Source organism: Acipenser ruthenus, chromosome 9 (genome assembly GCF_902713425.1).
Source record: "Acipenser ruthenus chromosome 9, fAciRut3.2 maternal haplotype, whole genome shotgun sequence".
NCBI classification, from domain to species: Eukaryota; Metazoa; Chordata; class Actinopteri; order Acipenseriformes; family Acipenseridae; genus Acipenser; species Acipenser ruthenus.
In genome coordinates, this window is record NC_081197.1 from 25,257,354 (window position 1) to 25,283,029 (window position 25,676).

General features: G+C 39.8%; 1 protein-coding gene across 2 annotated transcripts in view; it reads left to right on the forward strand.

Annotated features, from left to right (window-relative positions):
• Positions 1–25,676, forward strand: part of pknox1.1 (pbx/knotted 1 homeobox 1.1) — a 97,321-nt gene that overhangs the window by 24,644 nt on the left and 47,001 nt on the right. For both annotated transcript variants that reach the window (XM_059029747.1, XM_059029748.1), the window contains exon 2: positions 4,791–4,892. In XM_059029747.1, coding sequence (XP_058885730.1) covers positions 4,842–4,892 — 51 coding nt within the window. In that variant the 5' untranslated portion in view covers positions 4,791–4,841. The remainder of the gene's footprint in view (positions 1–4,790; positions 4,893–25,676) is intronic.

Consider the following 25,676-nt stretch of genomic DNA (forward strand, 5'->3'; position numbering starts at 1 on the left):
CTTCTTCAATTTCAGTATCTCCCATATGATATTTATAATGCACATTTGTATTACCTGCGTGCAATACCTTACACTTTTCTCTATTAAATGTCATTTGCCATGTGTCTGCCCAGTTCTGAATGCTGTCTAGGTCATTTTGAATGACCTTTGCTGCAGCAACAGTGTTTGCCACTCCTCCTATTTTTGTGTTGTCTGCAAATTTAACAAGTGTGCTTACTATACCAGAATCTAAATCATTAATGTAGATTAGGAATAGCAGAGGACCTAATACTGATCCCTGTGGTACACCACTGGTTACCTCGCTCCATTTTGAGGTTTCTCCTTTAATCAGTACCTTCTGTTTTCTACATGTTGACCACTCCCTAATCCATGTGCATTTCCTTGAATCCCTACTGTGTTCAGTTTGAGAATTAATCTCTTATGCGGGACTTTGTCAAAAGCTTTCTGGAAATCTAAATAAACCATGTTGTATACTTTGCAATTATCCATTGTCGATGTAGCATCATCCGAAAAATCAAGCAGGTTAGTTAGACACGATCTCCCTTTCCTAAAACCATGCTGACTGTTTCCCAGGATACTGTTACCATATAGGTAATTTTCCATTTTAGATCTTATTATAGTTTCCATAAGTTTACATATACTAGAAGTCAGGCTTATTGGTCTGTAGTTACCTGGTTCGGTTTTGTCTCCATTTTTTTCAGTCTGTCGGTACAACCCCTGTGTCAAGAGACTGTTGCATGATCTTGGTTAGTGGTTTGTATATAACTTCTTTCATTTCTTTGAGTACAATTGGGAGGATCTCATCTGGCCCAGGGGATTTGTTTATTTTAAGAGCTCCTAGTCCCTTTAACACTTCTGCCTCTGTTATGCTAAAGTTATTTAAAACTGGATAGGAACAGGTCAACATGTGGGGCATGTTGTCTGTATCCTTCTTTGTAAAAACCTGTGAAAAGTAATCATTTAATATATTTGCTATTTTTTTTTCCTTGTCTATGATTTTACCATTTGTATCTCTTAGACATTTAACCTCCTCTTAGAATGTTCTCTTGCTGTTATAATATTGGAAAAACATTTTGGAATTGGTTTTAGCCCCCTTAGCAATGTTCATTTCTATCTCTCTCTCATGGCCTTTCTAATTTCCTTTTTGACTTGCGTTTGCAGTTCCAAGTACTCTTTCTGTGTACTTTGTTTTTGGTCCCTTTTTAAAAGGTCTGTAAAGTGCTGAATATTTTTTTTAATTGATCTATTAAACCATTTTGGCCATTTTGTTTTAGATTTAGATTTGTCTACTTTTGGGATGTAATTGTTTTGCACCTCTAGTACTACATTTTTTAAAAAAACAGCCATCCTTTTTCTGTGGATGTTTTCTCTCTTTTACTCCAGTCTACTTTTATTAGTCTGTATTTCATACCTTCATAGTTTGCTTTTCTAAAATTGTAAACCTTAGCTTTAGTCATTACTTTTGGGGTTTTAAATATCACTTCAAATGAGACCATGTTGTGGTTTGAGTTTGCCAATGGTTCTCTGACCTCTATTTTAGTTGTTCTGTCTTCAATATTTGAAAAGACTAAATCAAGGCATGCTTCCCCTCTAGTCGGTGCCTTGGCAAATTGCGTTAGGAAGCAGTCATTTGTCATTTCCATCATTTCAATTTCGTCCGTCGTGCTCCCCACCGGGTTTTCCCGTTTTATATGGGGAAGTTGAAATGCCCCATTAGTATGGCTTCTCCTTTGCTACACGCATTTCTAATGTCATTGTATAACAGATTATTTTGCTCACCGCCTGAATTTGGCAGTCTATAGCATGCTCCTATTATTATGCCCTTTTAATTTTTGTACATTATTCTGACCCATATTGATTCGGCATTGTTTTCTTCATCCAGATTTAACACCTGGGCTTCAAGACTATTTCTTTTGTATAGCGCTACCCCTCCGCCTTTTCTGTCCTGCCTGTCTTTCCTATACAGTTTGTACCCACTAATATTATATTTGTCTCCATCACTCTCAGACAACCAAGTTTCTGTAACACCTATCACTTCGTAGTTACCTGTTAGTGCAGTAGCTTCAACTTCTAACATTTTGTTTCTGAGACTTCTAGCATTTAGATAAATACATTTAATAGTGGTTGAGTTGTTGCTCTTGTTTTGATGTGGTCTCCCTTTTTTTTTGTTTTCTCCCCCCTTTATTAAGTGTTTGGTGCCAATACTTTTGTCTGCGGCTGTATCCTTATATCTAGAATAATATTGCACAGTACTGTGCAAAAGTTTTAGGCAGGTGTGAAAAAATGCTGTAAAGTAAGAATGCTTTCAAAAATAGACATGTTAATAGTTTATATTTATCAATTAACAAAATGCAAAGTGAGTGAACAGAAGAAAAATCTACATCAAATCAATATTTGGTGTGACCACCCTTTGCCTTCAAAACAGCATCAATTCTTCTAGGTACACTTGCACATAGTTTTTGAAGGAACTCGGCAGGTAGGTTGGCCCAAACATCTTGGAGAACTAACCACAGTTCTTCTGTGGATTTAGGCAGCCTCAGTTGCTTCTCTCTCTTCATGTAATCACAGACAGACTCGATGATGTTGAGAGCAGGGCTCTGTGGGGGCCATACCATCACTTCCAGGACTCCTTGTTCTTCTTTACGCTGAAGATAGTTCTTAATGACTTTCGCTGTATGTTTGGGGTCGTTGTCATGCTGCAGAATAAATTTGGGGCCAATCAGATGCCTCCCTGATAGTATTGCATGATGGATAAGTATCTGCCTGTACTTCTCAGCATTGAGGAGACCATTAATTCTGACCAAATCCCCAACTCCATTTGCAGAAATGCAGCCCCAAACTTGCAAGGAACCTCCACCATGCTTCACTGTTGCCTGCAGACACTCATTCGTGTACCGCTCTCCAGCCCTTCGGCGAACAAACTGCCTTCTGCTACAGCCAAATATTTCAAATTTTGACTCATCAGTCCAGAGCACCTGCTGCCATTTTTCTGCACCCCAGTTCCTGTGTTTTCGAGTCGCTTGGCCTTGTTTCCACGTCGGAGGTATGGCTTTTTGGCCGCAAGTCTTCCATGAAGGCCACTTCTGACCAGACTTCTCCGGACAGTAGATGGGTGTACCAGGGTCCCACTGTTTTCTGCCAATTCTGAGCTGATGGCACTGCTGGACATCTTCCGATTGCGAAGGAAGGTAAGCATGATGTGTCTTTCATCTGCTGAGTAAGTTTCCTTGGCCGACCATTGCATCTACGGTCCTCAACGTTGCCCGTTTCTTTGTGCTTCTTCAAAAGAGCTTGGACAGCACATCTGGAAACCCCTGTCTGCCTTGAAATTTCTGCCTGGGAGAGACCTTGCTGATGCAGTATAACTACCTTATGTCTTGTTGCTGTGCTCAGTCTTGCCATGGTGTATGACTTTTGACAGTAAACTGTCTTCAGCAACCTCACCTTGTTAGCTGAGTTTGGCTGTTCCTCACCCAGTTTTATTCCTCTTACACAGCTGTTTCTTTTTCAGTTAATGATTGTGTTTCAACCTACATATTGAATTGATGATCATTAGCACCTGTTTGGTATAATTGTTTAATCATACACCTGACTATATGCCTAAAAAATCCCTGACTTTGTGCAAGTGTACCTAGAAGAATTGATGCTGTTTTGAAGGCAAAGGGTGGTCACACCAAATATGGATTTGATTTAGATTTTTCTTCTGTTCACTCACTTTGCATTTAGTTAATTGATAAATATAATCTATTAACATGTCTATTTTTTAAAACATTCTTACTTTACAGCATTTTTTCACACCTGCCTAAAACTTTTGCACAGTACTGTATATTCTACCTTATGTAATCTGGATAATGATATACACTGTACGTCAAATAATAATGTTTCAAATGGAAAATGTTCTCTGAAATCAAGTGTGGCAAGTGTACAAAATACCAGTTTACCATGCATGTTAACATAGTCTGTTACTCTCTTTGTCAAGCTTGATTATACTTAGGGCTTCTGTTTTTCATTTTTATTCATTGTATTTTTCTGTGCTTATTTTTAGCTATTTTCGAGTTTTATGTAAATCGTTTTTTTTCTGAGCTTTCGTTTCTGAAATACTGTATGAAATTAGTGTTTTCGGTTACTTTGCAAAATGCTTGAGCGTTTTTTTTCTGTCAAAATATGTGTAGTAAATCGACAGTATTTGCACACTTAAGTTGTACGTTCTTTCCTTTGCTGTCTTCCACAACTAAATCCCTATGGTCACGGGTACATTCTTCTGGGGTTTTTGTGTGTACAAATTTTTTTTACATTTCGCCACAATTTTTCTGTTTTAAATCAGCCGTATCTTAACTGTAATACAGCTTGAAATCCCGCTAACAAGCCTCCATTCCTGATTGTAATCTTGTTTTCAATCTCGAAAGCGGAGTCTCCAATAGAAATGTAGGAATGTGCTGTCACTCAGTAGTTGGGGCGGGTTTAAAGTATTCAGAACGAATCAATGATAGATACAAGTAAGAGGAAGCCAGGACATTTTCCCAGCAACAATATTATTATTTTTGTTTATATATTTATTTAGTAGATTTTATTTTTTAATGGGAAAAGGGTAAAGTCAACGTGAATTGATTAACCATTTTCACAGTTTTTCCGGTGTTTTCCGATGTTCATTGGCTATCCACCGATTATTTTTTTGTATCGGGGGTGTTTTATCGGGTTTTATCAGTTAAAACCGAAAATCAGAAGCCCTAATTATACTGTACCTCCAAAAAATTTTATTGGTGTTTTTTTTTTTATTTAATTTTTTTCAGTGTACGTGGTGTTCAACCTGATGATGCTTCAGTGTTCATAGTATCTTCACCATGATGGCAACACAGTCGGTATCCATAGACAATTACCAGGAAGGGCAACCGGTAAGTTGTATTTTCTGTTTTGTGCATATTTATATTGTCAGAGACTGGAAGTACATTAAAAATGGCTAAAACAATACTGTCACAGTCAGAGAGTGTGAGTGGAGCGGAGTCCTGTAATTGTATATGGAGCGGGGGAGTGGAATGAGGTAGTTGCTGAGCACGGATTTTTTTTTTTAAATACATGTTGGTCATGGAGTTTGCACAAAAGTTTTTTTAAACTTTATGTCCCAATACAGCGCTGTGAACACGGTTTATTTTTTCTGCACTCTGCCTCAGCCCTGTTGAGACTCACTCATTTGTGTTTGTGGGTTACATTGAGCTCCCTATTCAGATACAAACAAGCCCAGTCATTTTTTCTCCGGAAAAAGCCGAGAAAAAACATTCAATGGCTGAGTGAGACCGATAGGAGCCGAGAGAAGCTGAAAAAAAAAAAGGGGGGGCGTATCTCATGAATACAGATAGCCCCGGCACCTCATAGATAACACGGACATAAACAAACAAGATAGCTGCTTCTGCATCCAGCGCTCAAAGAATATCACAGACAGAATATCATTTGCAGAGCTTTTTTTAGATGTTATAGTAATAAAATAATGACTTGGATTGCATTATTTAGTTTGGTGATAAAACGAGTGATCAGGAGATGATTTATCGGTATGCACTACTATGTAGAGGTTTTGTGAAAAATACAGCGAACAAGGGGTGGGGCGGGGCTGGAGATGCAGTACTGAGTGTCCTGTTGATATGCAGTGCCTTTTAAACTTATTTTACTGTGAAAAAAAATACTTTTAAACAGCGCGTCTAAAATAAACTGCGCGTGTGAAAATAAATCGGACCTGACACGGCTGAGACGCGCTGAATAAATGGACCGCAAAGGGTTAAGTTTATAATGAGAAAGCATCGTCGAATTGAATTAGATAACTTCTCTGAACATTTTATGTAGGCTTTTTTATTTGCTGATCATAGCTGGGGATTTTTTTTTTTTTTTTACTTGGCTATGCGATTTATAGTAAAGAAGATTAAATAGTATTGTGAATATACATTAAATCAATCAGCAACACAGTGGGGGGAAAAAACTTTAAAAAATGTTTTTATACCATGTGAGCGGAGCAGAGCGTGCCTATTTTCTCTGGAGCAAGGAAGCAGGCCGGGAATCTCAAGCGGAATGGAAGGCGGCATAGAGAGGAGCAGAGGAGATTATCATAGAGAGGAGCAGAGGAGATTATCATAGAGAGGAGCAGAGGAGATCATCATAGAGCGGAGCAGAGGAGATTATCATAGAGAGGAGCAGAGGAGATTATCATAGAGCGCAGCAGAGGTGATTATCATAGAGAGGAGCAGAGGAGATTATCATAGAGAGGAGCAGAGGAGATTATCATAGAGCGGAGCAGAGGAGATTATCATAGAGCGGAGCAGAGGAGATTATCATAGAGAGGAGCAGAGGAGATTATCATAGAGAGGAGCAGAGGAGATTATCATAGAGAGGAGCAGAGGAGATTATCATAGAGAGGAGCAGAGGAGATTATCATAGAGCGGAGCAGAGGAGATTATCATAGAGAGGAGCAGAGGAGATTATCATAGAGAGGAGCAGAGGAGATTATCATAGAGCGGAGCAGAGGAGATTATCATAGAGAGGAGCAGAGGAGATTATCATAGTGAGGAGCAGATGAGATTATCATAGAGCGCAGCAGAGGAGATTATCATAGAGAGGAGCAGAGGAGATTATCATAGAGAGGAGCAGAGGAGATTATCATAGAGAGGAGCAGAGGAGATTATCATAGAGAGGAGCAGAGGAGATTATCATAGAGAGGAGCAGAGGAGATTATCATAGAGAGGAGCAGAGGAGATTATCATAGAGAGGAGTAGAGGAGATTATCATAGAGAGGAGCAGAGGAGATTATCATAGAGCGGAGCAGAGGAGATTATCATAGAGCGGAGCAGAGGAGATTATCATAGAGAGGAGCAGAGGAGATTATCATAGAGAGGAGCAGAGGAGATTATCATAGAGAGGAGCAGAGGAGATTATCATAGAGCGGAGCAGAGGAGATTATCATAGAGCGGAGCAGAGGAGATTATCATAGAGAGGAGCAGAGGAGATTATCATAGAGAGGAGCAGAGGAGATTATCATAGTGAGGAGCAGATGAGATTATCATAGAGCGCAGCAGAGGAGATTATCATAGAGAGGAGCAGAGGAGATTATCATAGAGAGGAGCAGAGGAGATTATCATAGAGAGGAGCAGAGGAGATTATCATAGAGAGGAGCAGAGGAGATTATCATAGAGAGGAGCAGAGGAGATTATCATAGAGAGGAGCAGAGGAGATTATCATAGAGAGGAGTAGAGGAGATTATCATAGAGAGGAGCAGAGGAGATTATCATAGAGCGGAGCAGAGGAGATTATCATAGAGCGGAGCAGAGGAGATTATCATAGAGAGGAGCAGAGGAGATTATCATAGAGAGGAGCAGAGGAGATTATCATAGAGAGGAGCAGAGGAGATTATCATAGAGCGGAGCAGAGGAGATTATCATAGAGCGGAGCAGAGGAGATTATCATAGAGAGGAGCAGAGGAGATTATCATAGAGAGGAGCAGAGGAGATTATCATAGAGAGGAGCAGAGGAGATTATCATAGAGAGGAGGAGCAGAGGAGATTATCATAGAGCGGAGCAGAGGAGATTATCATAGAGAGGAGCAGAGGAGATTATCATAGAGAGGAGCAGATGAGATTATCATAGAGAGGAGCAGAGGAGATTATCATAGAGAGGAGCAGAGGAGATTATCATAGAGCGGAGCAGAGGAGATTATCATAGAAGGAGCAGAGGAGATTATCATAGAGAGGAGCAGAGGAGATTATCATAGAGCGGAGCAGAGGAGATTATCATAGAGCGGAGAAGAGGAGATTATCATAGAGAGGAGCAGAGGAGATTATCATAGAGAGGAGCAGAGGAGATTATCATAGAGCGGAGCAGAGGAGATTATCATAGTGAGGAGCAGAGGAGATTATCATAGAGAGGAGCAGAGGAGATTATCATAGAGCGCAGCAGAGGAGATTATCATAGAGAGGAGCAGAGGAGATTATCATAGAGAGGAGCAGAGGAGATTATCATAGTGAGGAGCAGAGGAGATTATCATAGAGAGGAGCAGAGGAGATTATCATAGAGAGGAGCAGAGGAGATTATCATAGAGAGGAGCAGAGGAGATTATCATAGAGAGGAGCAGAGGAGATTATCATAGAGAGGAGCAGAGGAGATTATCATAGAGAGGAGCAGAGGAGATTATCATAGAGCGGAGCAGAGGAGATTATCATAGAGAGGAGCAGAGGAGATTATCATAGAGAGGAGCAGAGGAGTTTATCATAGAGAGGAGCAGAGGAGATTATCATAGAGAGGAGCAGAGGAGATTATCATAGAGCGGAGCAGAGGATCTAAAAATCACAGTATCTAAAACTGTTTAAGGATTAACTATTAACAATAGACAGACTGATATGCGCATGCGAGGAAAAAAAAAACCTGTGCTGTGACGGATAATCAAATAAATTGTAACATTGAAGAGATTGGCTTTGTATCAGAAAAGTCGGAAATTGTGTGTGACGGGTAAGTGCGATAATTTGTTACATATATATAATGGGAATTGATTTGTTTCTTAATACAAGGATGGTAAAATGTGAATGACATGTAGCTGAGTGTTGTATATCCGAGTGCTGACTGTATACAACTATTTTGCCATTTTTATGTTCACTAGTTTGTTCAGAGGGTGTTTGTGTTTGGTAAAATGTCTGTATACCTTTTTGTAAGAAATGGCTTACCTTCAGTCAGAATCAGAGCGCATTACAAAGCATCTTCATCTGTGGATGGGAGATTTTTTGGGTGGCCGATTATAGATGTTTACGATGACTCCCTAATGGAAAATGCAGTTTGGTCCAAAGATTGAATACAGAGTGCCTGTTCGAGGTAGTTCGATGTTGGAAATGTGCATTTCTGTTGTATTTTCCTGATTTTCACTGGATTTGGAGGGCTCTGGAGGGTTTTCTTTATCAGTTACACACTGGAGAATTGTGGGGATTTGTTGATGGTTGACAGCACGCGCTGTGTTGCTGGTATTAATGAGTGCGTGTTTCCTGGGAAATATCAGCTGGATGAGCCCATTAAAAAAATGCTCACCAGTTATTATAATATATTAAATGTTGTTATTGCGTGGCTGATGCACCCACAGGGTATGGGAAGTACAGCCTGAGGGATGACACAAGCCAAAAGTTCTAGTTCTGAGAAACACAGCACAATCCCGGGCAAATGCAAACTCAACCATTTAAAAACTATTCTGTGTTTTGTATTGTTTATATATATATATATATATATATATATATATATATATATATATATATATATGGCAGGACAGTAGTCCTGCTATAGTTAAGGTTGCAATGTTCTTTCCATTATAAGGCCCTATTTTGTGCAGCTCCAAAAGTGGGGTTAAGTTGAATCAGTCTGCTTGTGGTTTAGGATTCAAGTCTGATTGGTAGGCTGAATTTTTGTGTTATTCTGTCCTGTAGTTTTTGAGCTACAGCACTTTTAAAAAACGGGTAGTTTTTCATGTAAGTTTGGTGCTGGGAGAGTGTTTTTTATTACACCGTGTAACAATTTTTTTTTTTTTTGTTCCTGGGTAGTAAGTGTTATTTCCTAATTGCTTATGCCTCAAAAGTATAGAAAATGGCTATTATCCCCCACAAACTTTGCTTTTGTGACCAGGACAGTGATATTTTGAAATTTACCTATTTTCCAGAACATTCCAGATAGATTCAGTGCTGAGTAAACTTGGAGTAACTTCTAGAACTTTCCAGTAATATAAATAGTAGTATAAATACAGGGGCCTTAAGCCCACCAGTTCAGTTTAGTTCCAGCTGCCTAAGTGGATACATATCTGCATTTTTCTGAGATGGCATCAAGGTCAAAGGAGACTTCAAAATGGTGGCATTCCTGATGGGTCTCAAAGGCGGTTTTACCAAGTTTCCCTGCTATCTTTGCCTTTGGGACAGCAGGGACACCAAGGCGCACTACCACAGGCGGGACTGGCCACAGCGGACCGAGTTCTCTGTGGGGAGGAACAACGTCAAGTGGGAGCCACTGGTGGACCCCCGGAAGGTGCTGATGCCACCACTGCACATCAAATTGGGCCTTATGAAACAATTTGTCAGAGCTCTAGATAAGGAGTCAGCAGCCTTCAAGTACCTTCAAGACTTCTTCCCTAAGCTGTCTGAGGCAAAGGTCAAAGCCGGTGTCTTCGTCGGACCACAGATAAAGAAGATCCGGGAGTGCAATGAATTCCCCAAGAAGCTCAATAGTAAGGAGAAAGCGGCTTGGAACAGCTTTGTCGCAGTGGTTCGGGGCTTCCTGGGCAATCACAAGGCCGAAAATTATGTGGAGCTGATTGAGACTCTGGTGAAGAACTACGGCACAATGGGCTGTAGGATGTCCCTCAAAGTCCATATCCTTGATGCTCATCTTGATAAATTCAAGGAGAACATGGGAGCGTACTCAGAGGAGCAAGGCGAGCGCTTCCACCAGGATATACTGGACTTTGAACGCCGCTACCAAGGACAGTATAACGAGAACATGATGGGAGACTATATTTGGGGGCTGATTTGTGAAAGTGATTTACAGTATAATCATAAATCTCGAAAAACTACTCACTTCTAAATCTTTTGTAGTCATTTTTGTATTACTTTAGTATAAATACATGTTAATTTGGATTCATATGTTGTTTTTTTCTGTCTTTATGTGAACGAAAAGACACAAATTTGCCCGTTTTCTCATTGGAAATAGGTAAATTTCAAAATATCACTGTCCTGGTCACAAAAGCAAAGTTTGTGGGGAATAATAGCCATTTTCTATACTTTTGAGGCATAAGCAATTAGGAAATAACACTTACTACCCAGGAACAAAAATTGTGTTACATAGTGTTATTATTACTACTCCCATTTGGCAAGTTACTGCATCTAAGTAGTCTTTAGTGCCTTTTGTGGGTGGGGAGGTTTAAAAATGTGTATTTTAATATAAAAAAGTAATTTAAAAAACGAGCGCTGCACCTGCGCAGTTGTACGCTCCAGCAGTAACCAGGGAGATGGAAAGTTTAGTTGTGGTGTGGCGGTTGGTAGAGAGTGAACTGCAAGAATATGGGGTGCGATGTTAATTCACCGGTTGCTATGCATCCGGTTGGCTGGTCAGAATGGAGGAGGCGGGTGCAGTGACCAGGGAGATGGAGGGCGTAACTGAGCCGCTCAGAGTGAGAACGCTCAGAAAGCACACTGAGCTGAATTTAAATGACTTAATGCTCTGTTACACGAGAGTGCTGAGTGAGTTTTAAAATGGCGACTAATAATTCTTTGCTTTTTGTAAATATATTTATTTTTGTCATTTAATACACTCGGTGTATATACCCTCCATACATTACCATTGTTGGTATTGTTTGTAAATAAATACTGTGTGCCTGTGCGGCGTGTTCAAACCGCATCTCTCCCTGCCTCCATTCCGGCTCTCACCTGCTGTCTGCCTGCTTCATCAGCGGTAACAACCCCAATCCATCACAAGTAGCCTTTTTAGAAGTTTTAATAAAATAATTATTTATTAAATGCCTACACCATTGCTTTTGTTTACAGCTAGACTACTGTAGTACAATTTATTTCTAAGTTTATTTCTAAGCTACTTGTATTTAAAATGTATCGTCTAAGAATAAAAGTAAACAAAGACAAAAATGCAGTTTGTTTTTATGTATCTTAAGGTTTATTTAAAAAAAAACCACAAATGATAAATGTATCAATTACAAATAATAATATTAACACTACTAAAGATAATAATACATTAATAACTATAAAGTCAACAGGTGGAGGTTCACCATAAACAATGAGGACAACATGGGCACCTCCATGGAACTTGTCCGTTCTTTACTTTTGCTAAATATAGGCTATGTATTAAATATCCTGACTGTGTTTGAAAGGCAAGAACGGCATGTACATGACATCCAGTAATGACCTCAGCAGTGACTAATCACATGACAAATGCTCCACCAAGACTGCCCAGAAGGACATTACTTGGGCTGGGTGTGTTTACTGGTATGCAGAATATTGTGCTGTCAGCTGTTCTTAGGAACTCATATGACAATACCGACACAAATAAACAGAGTTTGGTTCTCATTCTCCATGGCACTGTTCTAGGAAAAACAAACATTCCTTTTACGGAGTGAGATACATATTCAAATGCATTTGGTAAACCAATGGTCTTAGGTAGATAATATTGCATAGTGGCAAGTACGCCAACTTTTGCATTGGAAGTAACAGTAGTAATTATGCAACACCTATATCACGTCTATAGACAATAGTGCAAAGAGTGACCTGAGTGACAGTGAGCGCAATGAAAGTACTTGTTTTGTGTATGATTGTGTCTGCGTTGGCATGTACGCCAAGAAGCATGATAGCTACAGTCCAGCACAGAGATTTTTTTTTTCCAGTGTAATGTCCATCTGGGCAGTCTTGGTGGAGCATTTGTTATGTGATTAGTTATGTGAACATTCATGTTAAATTAAATTTAATTTAATTACAAAAACAAAAGACATATTCCTCTAGACGATTTGATTTGACCTCTGACCTTTTATATTGTGTGTGTTTGTTTTTTTTGTACGATGTAATATGATGTAATATTATATATATACTAATATCCCGGTATTATAACAAATAAAACATGGACTTTAGTAAGTTACAGGCTCTGTGACTCTGTGAACTAAAGGTCTAGCTTATGATGACATCACAAAAACTCTCCAAAGGTTATTATTTTGGTAATGTCATTCTGGGCAGTCTTGGTGGAGCATTTGTCATTGTGATTAGTGATATCTTTTTTTTTTTTTTTTTTTTAATTAGTCGTCACCAATTTTTTTACCCCGGTTTTCTCCCCAATTTAGTATGCCCAGTTATTATTATCTGTATCCTCGGCTCACCGCTCGCAACCCCCCCGCCGACTCCGGAAACGGCGGCTGGAGCACGCGTCCTCCGAAACGTGTTCCTGCCAAGCCGTCATTTTTCTCACTGCGGATCCACATCGATGCCACCAGACCTATAGTGCCGGAGGACAACACAGATCTGGCGGCTCCACTGCAGAACCACAGGCGCCCTATCGGCCACAGGGGTCGCTGATGCGCGGTGAGCCATGGATTCCCCTGCCGACCTAAGCCCTCCCTACCCGGGCAGCGCTCGGCCAATTGTGCGCCGCCCCCTAGGAACTCCCGGTCACGGTCGGCTGTGACATAGCCTGGATTCGAACCTGCGATCTCCAGGCTATAGGGCACATCCTGCACTCCGCGCGGAGCACCTTTACTGGATGTGCCACTCGGGAGCCATGATTAGTCATTACTGATGTCATGTATGACATCATATTTCATGAGATGCATAGGTATAATATATATATATATATATATATATATATATATATATTGTGACCATAGACGTGGGCTGGTCACGAATGGTAAATATGTGGGTCCTAGCATATTATGGTATACAGGACCGGGGCACTGGAAAGTGCCGGATTGAGCAGGGAAAGACTACATCTCCCAAGTGACATTGCGGGAGTTGTAGTTAATAGGGCCTACAAAAATGGCAGCCACCAAAGAAACTACAAGGACCAAGAGTACATAGGGTTTAATTGAAATGTAAACCAGCACAGCTGCAGGTGTTTAAGAGGTGTTAGTTTTGTAAGTGGCTGGACTGGTTGACAATAAAAGGAAATTATCTCCTTTGTTCAGGGTCGAGCTGGGGGAGGCTTATCTAATATATATATAATATATATATATTAGAAATAAAAGATATCCATGCACAAAAAGTTTAACATAACGAGGTGCTTACCACGAAACTAAAATAATATATGAACGTCTCTGATGTAGCTAATTTAAATGTTCTTGTGTGTCCACACCAGAAACAGGTATAGTGGCACAGTCTTGTAGATCCTTTTAGATTGCGAACAGATAAGAGAGGTGAAGCAAGAGGTATCCCATTAAAATCAGCTTTTATTCATGTTAAAAAGAGCATCAAACAACAACGCGTTTCGACACCAGCGGTGTCTTCATCAGGTCACAAACTTTTAGTTGATTTCGTGATCACCTGGCTCATATATAGCCTACTATATCAATTGATCATATAATTGGTAATTAATTAACATTCAATTGACTAATACAGAATTAAAAATATTTAACAAGACAATAAAAACAAACCAATAATATATTCTGGGGGACATGTCTTCAACAGGATTTTACAGATAATAATTAAACTCTAACATCTCATTAAGACCATTAGGCTCAACCCTGTTTAAAGTATGGATCCAGAAAGCTTCCCTTCTTAGTAATAATTTGACGATATTACCACCTCTCACTGGTGTCGTTACTTTTTCCATACCTATGAATTTGAGGTTCGATGAGGATCTGTGATTTAAACCTTTGTAATGTCTAGCAATTGCATAATCCATGTTATTGTTTCTTATGGCTGCTTTGTGTTCTGCAATTCTGATTTTGCAGTTACAAGACCACACAGGCATTTAAGTATGTAGATTATATGTGTAGTGTTACAGTTGTTACAATTTTTTATAGAAAATGTGTGTCCCGAATGCGGGTGAGTAAAATGTTTAATATTATATGTGTTGGAACAGTGGACGCATCTCCCACATCGGTAATTACCTTCTATATGTGCTTTATTAAGCTAATTACCTTATACATGGAAGACACTATTTTATCTTTGATATCACTTCCTCTTCTAAACCAGATCTTAGGAGGAATTGTAGCAAAAGTTGGAGTTGAGGGTCACACTCTAGTATTCTTCAGTGTTTATGTATTATTTTTTTTTAAATATCATTCATAAGAACATAAAAACATAAGAAAGTTTACAAACGAGAGGAGGCCATTCAGCCCATCTTGCTCGTTTGGTTGTTAGTAGCTTATTGATCCCAGAATCTCATCAAGCAGCTTCTTGAAGGATCCCAGGGTGTCAGCTTCAACAACATTGCTGGGGATTTGGTTCCATAGCCTCACAATTCTCTGTGTAAAAAAGTGCCTCCTATTTTCTGTTCTGAATGCCGCTTTATCTAATCTCCATTTGTGACCCCTGGTCCTTGTTTCTTTTTTCAGGTCAAAGAAGTCCCCTGGGTCAACATTGTCTATACCTTTTAGGATTTTGAATGTTTGAATCAGATCGCCGCGTAGTCTTCTTTGTTCAAGACTGAATAGATTCAATTCTTTTAGCCTGTCTGCATACAACATGCCTTTTAAACCTGGGATAATTCTGGTTGCTCTTCTTTGCACTCTTTCTAGAGCAGCAATATCCTTTTTGTAACGAGGTGACCAGAACTGAACACAATATTCTAGGTGAGGTCTTTTTCATAGTTCCCTTCTTCAATTTCAGTATCTCCCATATGATATTTATAATGCATATATGATTAAACTTGGTGACAAAATAATTCGATATATGATTAAACTTGGTGACAAAAGAAACATTATTTGATAAAGTTTCATGGGTGTTTTTTGTAGTTAAAAGTAACTCTTAACCACAGACAAAAGTCGTGTTCTTTAAAGCTGTATTATTCACATGTTCATTATAACCTCTTTGCCGAAAGCAGCCCTGCATATCTGCAGGTTTAACTTGAAAACCAAAATCTTCATTATAAATTAGTTTTAACCTCAAGAACTGTCTGTACCGTAATGTTTTTTATTAAGTGCTTGGGATGGTTACTATCAGCACGTAATATAGTGTTCCTATCTGTGTGTTCTTGAAAAATAGATGAGTTGACTGTATTAGTATCAGAAATTGAAATTAATAAATCTAAAAAATGAATTTGTCTTGCTATATTCCATAGTAAATTTTAAACTGGGTCTAGCCCCATTTATATAATCCTTAAACAAATATAAGTCCACTTCATACCCTGTCCACACAACCAATATATCATCTATGTATCTTTTCCACATGCCTGCATATTGCAACAGTGAGTTAACAGTAATATTATCAATATATTGTTTTTTCCAATGTCCCATAAACAAATTTGCATAGTTGGGCACAAAAGTGGATCCCATCGCTGTGCCTTGAACTTGTAAATAATATTTAGCATTAAAAATAAAATAATTTGATGTAAGTATAAATTCTATTAGCTGTAACAGTAAATTGGTAGGTTGATTACTAGATAAAGGCAAAGTAATGGGACATTGCTTCCAACCCCTCATTATGAGGTATATTGGTGTAGAGACATTCAACATCAAAGGTTACAAGGTATGCATTAGTTGGAACAGTATAATTAGCAAGCAAATTAATCACATCTCTAGTATCTGACAGATAAGACTGTAATTCTGTAACTAGTTGTTTAATATGAGTCAACAAATTGACTCAAAGGTTCGGAAACTGATTGATTACCAGAGACGATTGGTCTACCCGGAGGATTAATAGAATCTTTATGTATTTTAGGTAAAGTATAAAAAACAGGTGTTAATGGAAAATCAGTTTTAAGAAACTCAAATTGACTTTGCGTGATTGATTTGCTTGCCAGTGCTTCATTCAATATATTACCTCTTTCTTGCATGAGGGTTGGCAAAGGGTTAGACAATAAAGGTTTATAAAATTCCAAATTATTTAATTGTCTTTGAATCTCATTTACATAAGCATCACTATTTTGAATCACAATTGAACCACCTTTATCTGCTGCTTTAATTACGATGGATTTATTTATTTATTTAATTACAATGGATTTATTTATTCTTGATAACATGTAATTCTTGTTGACTGATATTAGAGTATTTAGGCCTTCCATCTTTCTTAGTTAGGGTTTCTATATCCTGTTCGACCAATTTACTAAAAGTAGTAATTGTTGGATTTAGAACGCCAACTGGGGAATATATATATATATACAGTACCAGTCAAAAGTTTGAGTACACTTGCTGGAAACTAGGTTTTTTTCATAATTGACAATGTTTTACGTCGTATACGTTTCTGTAAATACTTGAAAATGAAAGCACATGTTACAATATACAAAACAAAACATAAGGAGTATCAAAGCAATGTTCAAGAAAATTGGAAATTGTCTCTAAATCTTGGATTCCTCAAAATAGCCACCCTTTGCCTTAATAACAGCCTCACAAACACGAGGCATTCGGTTAACAAGTTTCAGCAGGAAATCACCCGACATGTCTTCCCAGCTCTTCTGCAGCAATTCCCAGAGATGTAGGGCACTTGTGGGTAGCTTTGCTTTGACTCTTCTGTCCAGTTCGTCCCATACAAGTTCTATGGGATTGAGGTCTGGAGACTGGGCAGGCCAGGTCATTAGATTGAGTTGTCCTTCACTTTCCTACTTCGCCAGATAGTTCTTGCACAACTCTGAGGTGTGTTTCGGGTCATTATCTTGCTGAAGAATGAAGGACTGCCCAACTAGCCGTAATCCTGATGGAATGGCATGCCTCTGAAGTATGCTATGATAGCCATGCTGGTTAAGCTTGCCATGGACTTGGTAAAGATCTACAACTCTGACACCAGCAAAGCAACCCCAGACCACGACACTGCCTTCTCCATGCTTGACAGTGGGAACCACACAAAATAAACAAATAACTCATGTGCTCACCCTCTCTGCGTCTTACAAATACTCGGCGGTTGGACCCAAATATTTTAAATTTTGACTCATCGGTCCATAAGACCGACTTCCACTCCTCAAACGTCCAGTTTCTGTGTTTTTTGGCCCAGGCAAGTCTCTTCCTCTTATTCTGCACTATTAACAATGGTTTCTTTGCAGCAATTCTTCCAGTTAGGCCAGCTTCACGCAATCTCCTCTGAACAGTTAATGTTGAAACATCTGTACTTCTAGTTGCATTTAGCTGAGCTTGTATTTCAGGGGCAGCTAATTGCCGGTTTCGCAGACTTGTGACACGAATGAACTTGTTCTCTGATTCTGAGGTCACCCTTGGCCTGCCTGACCTTGTTCGGTCCTCATGAGTGCCAGTTTCTTCAAATCATTTGATGGTCTTGGCCACAGCAGTTACAGACACTCGCAAAGTTCTTGCAATTTGTCTTAAAGAGTGACCTTCATTTCTTCATTTCTTTTTCTTTGCTTAACTGAGCATAATTTGCCATTTTCTGCTCCCTTACATTCAGGAATGACAAACTTGTGCCTATGCTACCTATATTTATAGTAATCATGGACCCTCACCTGTTAACAATAATTGGTGACAAAAGGTTAACTAGCATGTTACCTAATTAACTCGGAGAACATCTAACAAAGACACTTTTATACTTGGGCCAGTGTTCTAACACCGTGTTATACACATTTCAGACTTTTAACTGACGGGCTTCAGACTGAAATCCGCTTGCTTTGGGTGACCATTTCATTGAAATTGACAAGATTTACATTTTCATTTAAAAATAAAATTTTTGAATGCAATTTTGAATGCAGCTTATATACAAGTACACGTATCATATAATGAAATATTACGTGTTTATAGACAAGTTTATACAGTTAAAAGCATAGATTAGCATGAAAAACCTGGTTTCAAGCAGGTGTACTCAAACTTTTGACTGGTACTGTATATATAGTGCTGTGAAAAAGTATTTGCCCCCTGTCTGATTTTCTGCATTTTTGCACATTTTTCACATTTTTGGTCAGATTTTTTTGTGGGTTGTAGTAGTATATAGAGGGAGTCTGAGAGAAAAAATGACACCAAAGTTTGGTGCTTCTTTTATTTCTTTGGTGTGCAAGGTAATCAAACATGCACTCTTCAGGTGTGAAAAAGCTATTGCCCCCCCTAGTTAACTCAACCCAATTAAAGGGATAATTAGGGTCAGCTGTTTGAGTACTTTGGTTAACAACCAGGCATGATTTGGGCCAGCCCTGCCCAATATAATCGTCCAGGAAGTCACAAAGAACCCTAGAACAACATCCAGGGATCTGCAGGCCTCTCTCGCCTCGGCTAAGGTCAGTGTTAACATTAGAACATAAGCTGAAGCTGAAGCGCAGCTGGGTCATGCAGGAAGACAGTGATCCAAAACACACACGCAAGTCTACATCAGAATGGTTGAAGAACAAGAAATTTAAAGTTTTGGAATGGCCTAGTCAAAGTCCAGACCTAAACTCCATTGAGATGTTGTGGCAGGACCTGAAACGAGCAGTTCATGCTCGAAAACCCACAAATGTCACTGAGTTGAAGCAGTTCTGCATGGAGGAGTGGGCCAAAATTCCTCCACGGCGCTGTGAGAGACTAATCAATAACTACAGGAAGCGCTTGGTTGCAGTTATTGCTGCTAAAGGTGGCGTAACCAGTTATTGAGTCTAAGGGGGCAATTACTTTTTCACACGGGGGCATTGGGTGTTGTATAACTTTCTTTAATAAATAAATGAAATATGTATCAAATTTTTGTGTTATTTGTTCACTCGGGGTCCCTTTTATCTAATATTAGGTTTTGGTTGAAGATCTGAAAACATTCAGTTTTAAAAATATGCAAAAATGCAGAAAATCAGACAGGGTGCAAATACTTTTTCTCAGCACTGTATCTGAAATGGGAGTCAGTGTTCACACATCAATAATAAGCCGGTCCCTACACAAAGCTGGCACTGTATGGACGGGTGGCAAGAAAGAAGCCATTACTCAAAAAGCCTCATCTTAAAGCATGTATGGAGTTTGCGAAAAAGCATGTAGATGATACGGCAGACGTGTGGGAAAAGGTTTTGTGGTCAGACGAGACAAAAATTTAACTTTTAGGTCTAAATTCCAAGCGTTATGTCTGGCGCAAGCCCAACACTGCATATCATCCAGTCAACACCATCCCAGCTGTCAGCAGGGACTGGGAAGCTTGTCAGGATAGGGGAGAATGGATGGTGCAAAGTACAGGCGAATCCTTGAGGAAAACCTGTTTGAGTCAGCCAAGACTCTGAAACTGGGGAGGAAATTCACATTTCAGCAGGACAATGACCTGAAGCACAAAGCTAAAGCCACACTGGAGTGGTTAAACAAGGGTCAGTCTTGGGTCCTCTCCTGTTCTCTCTCTACACCCGCTCCCTGGACTTTGTTCAAGACTGAATACATTCAATTCTTTTAGCCTGTCTGTATACGACATGCCTTTTAAACCCGGGATAATTCTGGTTGCTCTTCTTTGCACTTTTTCTAGAGCAACAATATCCTTTTTGTAACGAGGTGACCAGAACTGAACACAATATTCTAGGTGAGGTCTTACTAATGCATTATAAAGTTTTAACTTTACTCCCCTTGATTTAAATTTAACACTTCTCACAATCTATCCGAGCATCTTGTTGGCCTTTTTTATAGCTTCCCCACATTGTCTAGATGAAGACATTTCTGAGTCAACATAAAAAATCCAAAGATTTTTTGGATTTCCTGTAATTTGGAGCATATGCGCTTGGTTTTTGGGTCTTGTATTTTATGAATTTTATGAATTGTAGCCCTGCTCTGTTGTTTACGTAGTCTTCTTGCTAATATTTTCATAGATTTGGTCCCAGATTCGTAATATTTTTGCTTTATCAACTTTTTTTTTTCTCCACCTCAAGGGTTTGTATATTATTTATTTCTGCTCTAATTTTCAGGAGCTTTTCCCTTATGTGAGGCGCCAGTTCCTTGTTATGTTTTTGTTCTAAAAGTTTTAATTCAGATTGTAGTTCAGTCATTTTGGCTTCTTTTAATTTTTTTCTATGGAAATTAATCGCAATAAATTTTCCTCTGATCACAGCTTTAGCTGCGTCCCATAATATCACAGGGGATACGTCACCTGTATCATTATTTTGTATATAAAGTTTGATTTCTTGTTTGATTTGTTCTTTGACCGTATTGTCATTTAGAATGCCAGAGTTCATTCTCCATAGAGTTTTTTGTTTCTTTAAATTTAAATCCAAAGTCATATAGATTGGAGCATAGTCAGATAACTCAATTGTTCCGATCTCACAATCCTTAATCTTAGCTCTGTCCTTATTATACATTAAAAAATAATCTATTCTACCATAGGATTCGGATCCCTCCATACATCCAGGATGCCTAACACTTCCAAAGATCTATTAACATATTTGATTAAGGGTTTAGGGGCTTTTAAATTGTTTTTAGAGGAGTCCTGAATGGGCTTCATATAAATATTTAAATCGCCTCCACAGATTAGCACTCCAACTGTTTCCAGGGCCATTAAATCAAAGCTTTTTTTAAAAAAAACTCTGTTGCTCCCCGGAGGGACACAAATATTAAATAAAGTAACTGAGGTCCCCCACATTCTCCCTTTAACTAGAATCAATCTACCTTCCTTATCTTTAATTTCTAACAGGTATTCAAAATTAGTATTATTCGGTATCAAGATGGCAGCACCACGTCTATGTCCAGATCCATGAGAGGAATAGAATGTTTTCTGGAATCCCATACGTGTCAATTTAACGAGTCAGAAAGATGGGTCTCCTGGAGGAATACAGCGTGCGGCCTGTCCCTTTTAACTTTTGTCAAGATCTTACTTACACTGATACTTACACTATCTTACACATTTATTTCAGTCTTCAGGAGAGGTACAGCGACGAAAGGCCTGGAATGCTATTTTGTATTGGTCATTCGTTGTCTTTTTTTTTTTTCTTTTTTTTTTTAAATTTAGTCATTGCCAATTATTTTTATTATTTTCTCCCAATTTGGAATGGCCAATTATTATTTTTACCTCGGCTCACTGCTGCCACCCCTGCGCTGACTAGGGAGGGCGAAGACGAACACACACTGTCCTCCGAAGCGTGTGCCGTCAGCCGACCGCTTTTTTTCATACTGCAGGACTCACCATGCAGCCACCCAAGAGCTACAGCGTCGGAGGATAACGCAGCTCTCGGGCAGCTTACAGGCAAGCCCACAGGCGCCCGGCCAGACTACAGGGGTCGCTGGTGCGCGGTGAGCCGAGGACACCCTGGCCGACCTAACCCTCCCTCCCCCCGGGCGACGCTCTGCCAATTGTGCGCCGCCCCCTAGGAGCTCCCGTCCACGGTCGGCTGTGGAATACCCTGGACTCGAACTCGCGACGTCCAGGCTATAGAGCGCATCCCGCACTCCACGTGGAGCACCTTTACTGGATGCTCCACTCGGGAGCCTGGTCATTCGTTTTCTGTCCCTTGCGTTTCCCTCGCTGACCTCCTGCTGTCTGCCAGGCATTGCGTTTGATCTTATCCATCATTGTTTCAGTTTTCTTGAGACGGGCGCTGATATCAAAAACCTCTGTCTGATAGGTCCTTTATCGCATTTTCCGCTGACGAGTACAGTTGCACACCAGATTCAAAGAAAACCCTGAATTTTGCTGGAAATGGCGTTTGGAATTTGATTTTGTTTTCCTTTAGAACTTTCTTCACTTCCTTGTATTCCATGCGTTTCTGTAGAACTTCGGGTGCATAGTCATGGTCAGAATATATCCTTTTCTTTTCATAAAATATTTCTTTTTTCCTCCATGCTTTCATCAGGTTTTCTTCTTTGGTTTTGTATCTCAGGAATTTGATCACTATAGATCTCGGTCTGGCACTGGAATCCGCGGGCTTAGGGCCTAAAGATCGGTGAGCCCTTTCAATTTCTAGATTCAAGTCTTTAGGCAGGTCTAGTTCTTTTTTAATGAGTTTATCGAAAAATAGTGTCATCGAGTTTTCTTCAAGTTCCTCTGGTACACCATATATCCTCAGGTTCTGTCTTCTCGATCTCCCTTCTTGGTCCGTCAGCTTCGCTTCTACCTGTGTCTGTTTTTGAAGCAGGTGTACCATTATGTTATCCATTTTTTCACCCCAGGCTTCAGTTTGCACAATGCGTTCCTCTGCTTTGTCAATTCTCTTGTTGGTGTGTTTTATATCCTCAGTAATGTCAGATAGTTTTTTTGACATCTCTTCTGAAGTCAACCAGTTCAGCATATATTTTTTCAAGACTTATACCGGGGGAGTCGTGTTTCTCCATTTCGCCAAAGCAACGTCTCGTCTCCCGCTGGGAAACGGGAGAGTTGCTGCGGCTTCTTTCCCCTTCGTCATATTCGTCTCTTTCATGTTGTTTTGTGGATTTACGTCCTCCGCCTCTTGTCTCCATAGTCACCCAATATTCACTATTAGAAGTATAGGTTTTTAATAATATTTGGTCGGGTGTATTGGGTAAATTCTAATCAGGACCGAGAGAACTTTAGTTTCAGGCAGCCATTAGCTTGCTGACCTCACCGGAAGTCCAATTATAAACTTTTTCATGTCTGTATTTCAGGCAGAAACATTTTGGTTTTCGTTTATTACTCCTCATAACAGAAAAAATAGCATCACAACAAAACGTTGATCACTATACGTAACATTTGCCTTGCAAGTTTGGCCAGTGTCTGGAAAGTGTGAAGCATTTTCGAGTGATGTACAGTACCTGCATCTGTATCCCCTGATTCTGACTCACTTGCCAAATCTGAAGCATCACTTTATTGATCTTGTTTTTTATGTTAATCCCACACATCACTTGCCATTTTAGACACAGACATGGATTTTGCCTTCAAATTAATATGTAGCAGTATTCATATGTTTTCATATCGCACTACTAAAGCCTTCTGTCGTTGCTCAATCAATGAGGCACTAACACTAAGCTAAATGGGCGTATATTTGTGTGAAATCTCATCAGAATGAAAACTCGGCCAGTCAGCTGACTTGTTCCTGTATTAGGTTGCCAAAAAGAAAACGCTTGTTGGGGGACACAAATACCCCGTAGATAGCGGTGACCTTACAATCTTGTGTATCAACAATTTCAGCTTTTATAATGAGGGACAGCTGACGATCGACGGGCCAAAAGGAAGGCCCGCGGGCCGCCAATTGAAGAACCCGTCTACATGCTCCCAGTATGGGTATAAATGGTTTGATTCCAGACGTGGTGTCAGTCGTGTTGACTGGACCCCACGACTTGCCTCATGGCAGATATATTGCAGGACCTGTTTGATGATGGGAAATCTCCCTCCACGCTTAAGGTCTACCTGGCAGCGACCTCAGCTTGCCATATTAAAACTCGGTCTCCCCAGGAGCACACTTCTTGGCGGGACAGTTTTTGAAGAGTGCTCGGCGGTTACGACCCCCTAGAAAGGACCTTGTCCCTCTCTGGTGGCTTAATATAGTGCTGGATGCGCTTGCACGACCGCCATTTGAGCCCCTACATTCAGCAGATATGAGATTCCTGTCTTTAAAGAGCTTTTCTGCTTGCTATTACTTCAGCTAAGCGGGAAGGTGGAATGCAAGCATTCTCAATGGTGAAAGCCTGTTTTTTTTTTGAGGAGGCCAGAACTAATCCTGATTTTCTCCCTGTAAGCATTTTTGCCTTCCATCCACCTCCTTTCTAGTCTGATAGGGACAGAAAGATCCATACTCTCTGTCCAGTTAAGGCACTGGCCTATTATATTGACCGCACCCAGAGTTGGCAGCAATCCGAGAAATTGTTTATTTGCTTTGGGTCAAAGTTCCACGGACAAGCCCTGTCTAAACAGCAGCTGTCGAGGTGGATTGCAGACACGGTCAAGATTGCATACGATCTAGACAACCTGCCCCCTCCAGAAAAGGTCACTGGTCACTCAACAAGAGACTTTGCAACCTCATGGGCGTTATTCCAGGGTGTATCTGTCGCAGACATTTGCAACGCTGCAGTGTGGGCCACGCCTCAAACTTACATCAGGTTCTACAGACTGAATGTCGTAGATCAGCAGAACCCTCTGCTCTTTAACACATTTTTATTATGTTCCACTTGAAGTCCTGGGGTAGTTAGTCATACACCCCTTTTGGACTTCTGGTGTTAAATGCTGAGGTTACTCAGTGTAACCTTGTAGCATATACACTGCATGAGGATTCTCCCTCACTGTACTGTGGACTATATGTAGGGGTCTACTTTAATCGCGGTAAATTTACGTATTTTTCACGGGTATGTTGCGGAATAAAATTAGGATTTCGCATACATTTCGTGGACCTGTTTAAACATTAAATAAACCTAAGTAGACAGTATTTCAGAACACTATAAAGCCTAAAAATAGTGGTACTTGCTTCCTTACTAAAACAGAGTGCTGTCATTTGTTAAAGGCAAGCATGCAGCATCCCCCAGCAGTTGACTTGCCCATACATCGACACTGCACATTCTGCATCCACTGAATTGGTTGGAAGTTATACAGATGTGGAAATCGATTAGAAACAGCCCCAAAACTCGGTTACACAAGGGCATCTGGCATACTTTAATAAAAGCAATGTATGCAGCACGTTCGTTGTCATATTATTTGTCCCATCCAGTAATTTATTTTATTAGTACCGAGTCAAAACAAAGAAAACGTGGCTATTCGGGTCTAAAATTCCAACTGCAAAAAAGTAAGTAGCAGGTTGAAGCGAGGTGGCTGTGCTAGATCATTGTAGTACTGATTTAACTTGCCGACAAGAATACTTTTTGTCTGGGCTGACTTTCCAGTTTGGTTTATGAAAACTGTTTATTTTACATTCTGTTCAGCAACCTCTGTAGTAGCCTTTTGTTTAATGTGTGATTCTGAAGCTAAATAGCGATCTATCGTATTTTCTCCAAAGACACATTAAGATATGTAAAACAATTACCTCAGTCTGCATGTACAGTTTCTTTGGGAAGTATCTTGAAATGATCATCAGCCGAAATATACTTTGCTTTTTTTGTCGTCCATTTCTACTATTTTACCTCCAATGCTGAAAACTAGATTTTAGCAACCTAAATGAAAACAATGCAGCACCAACTTTGTCCCACCCCCTACTGCACAGTACAGGTCACAGAAAAGCAGTAAAGA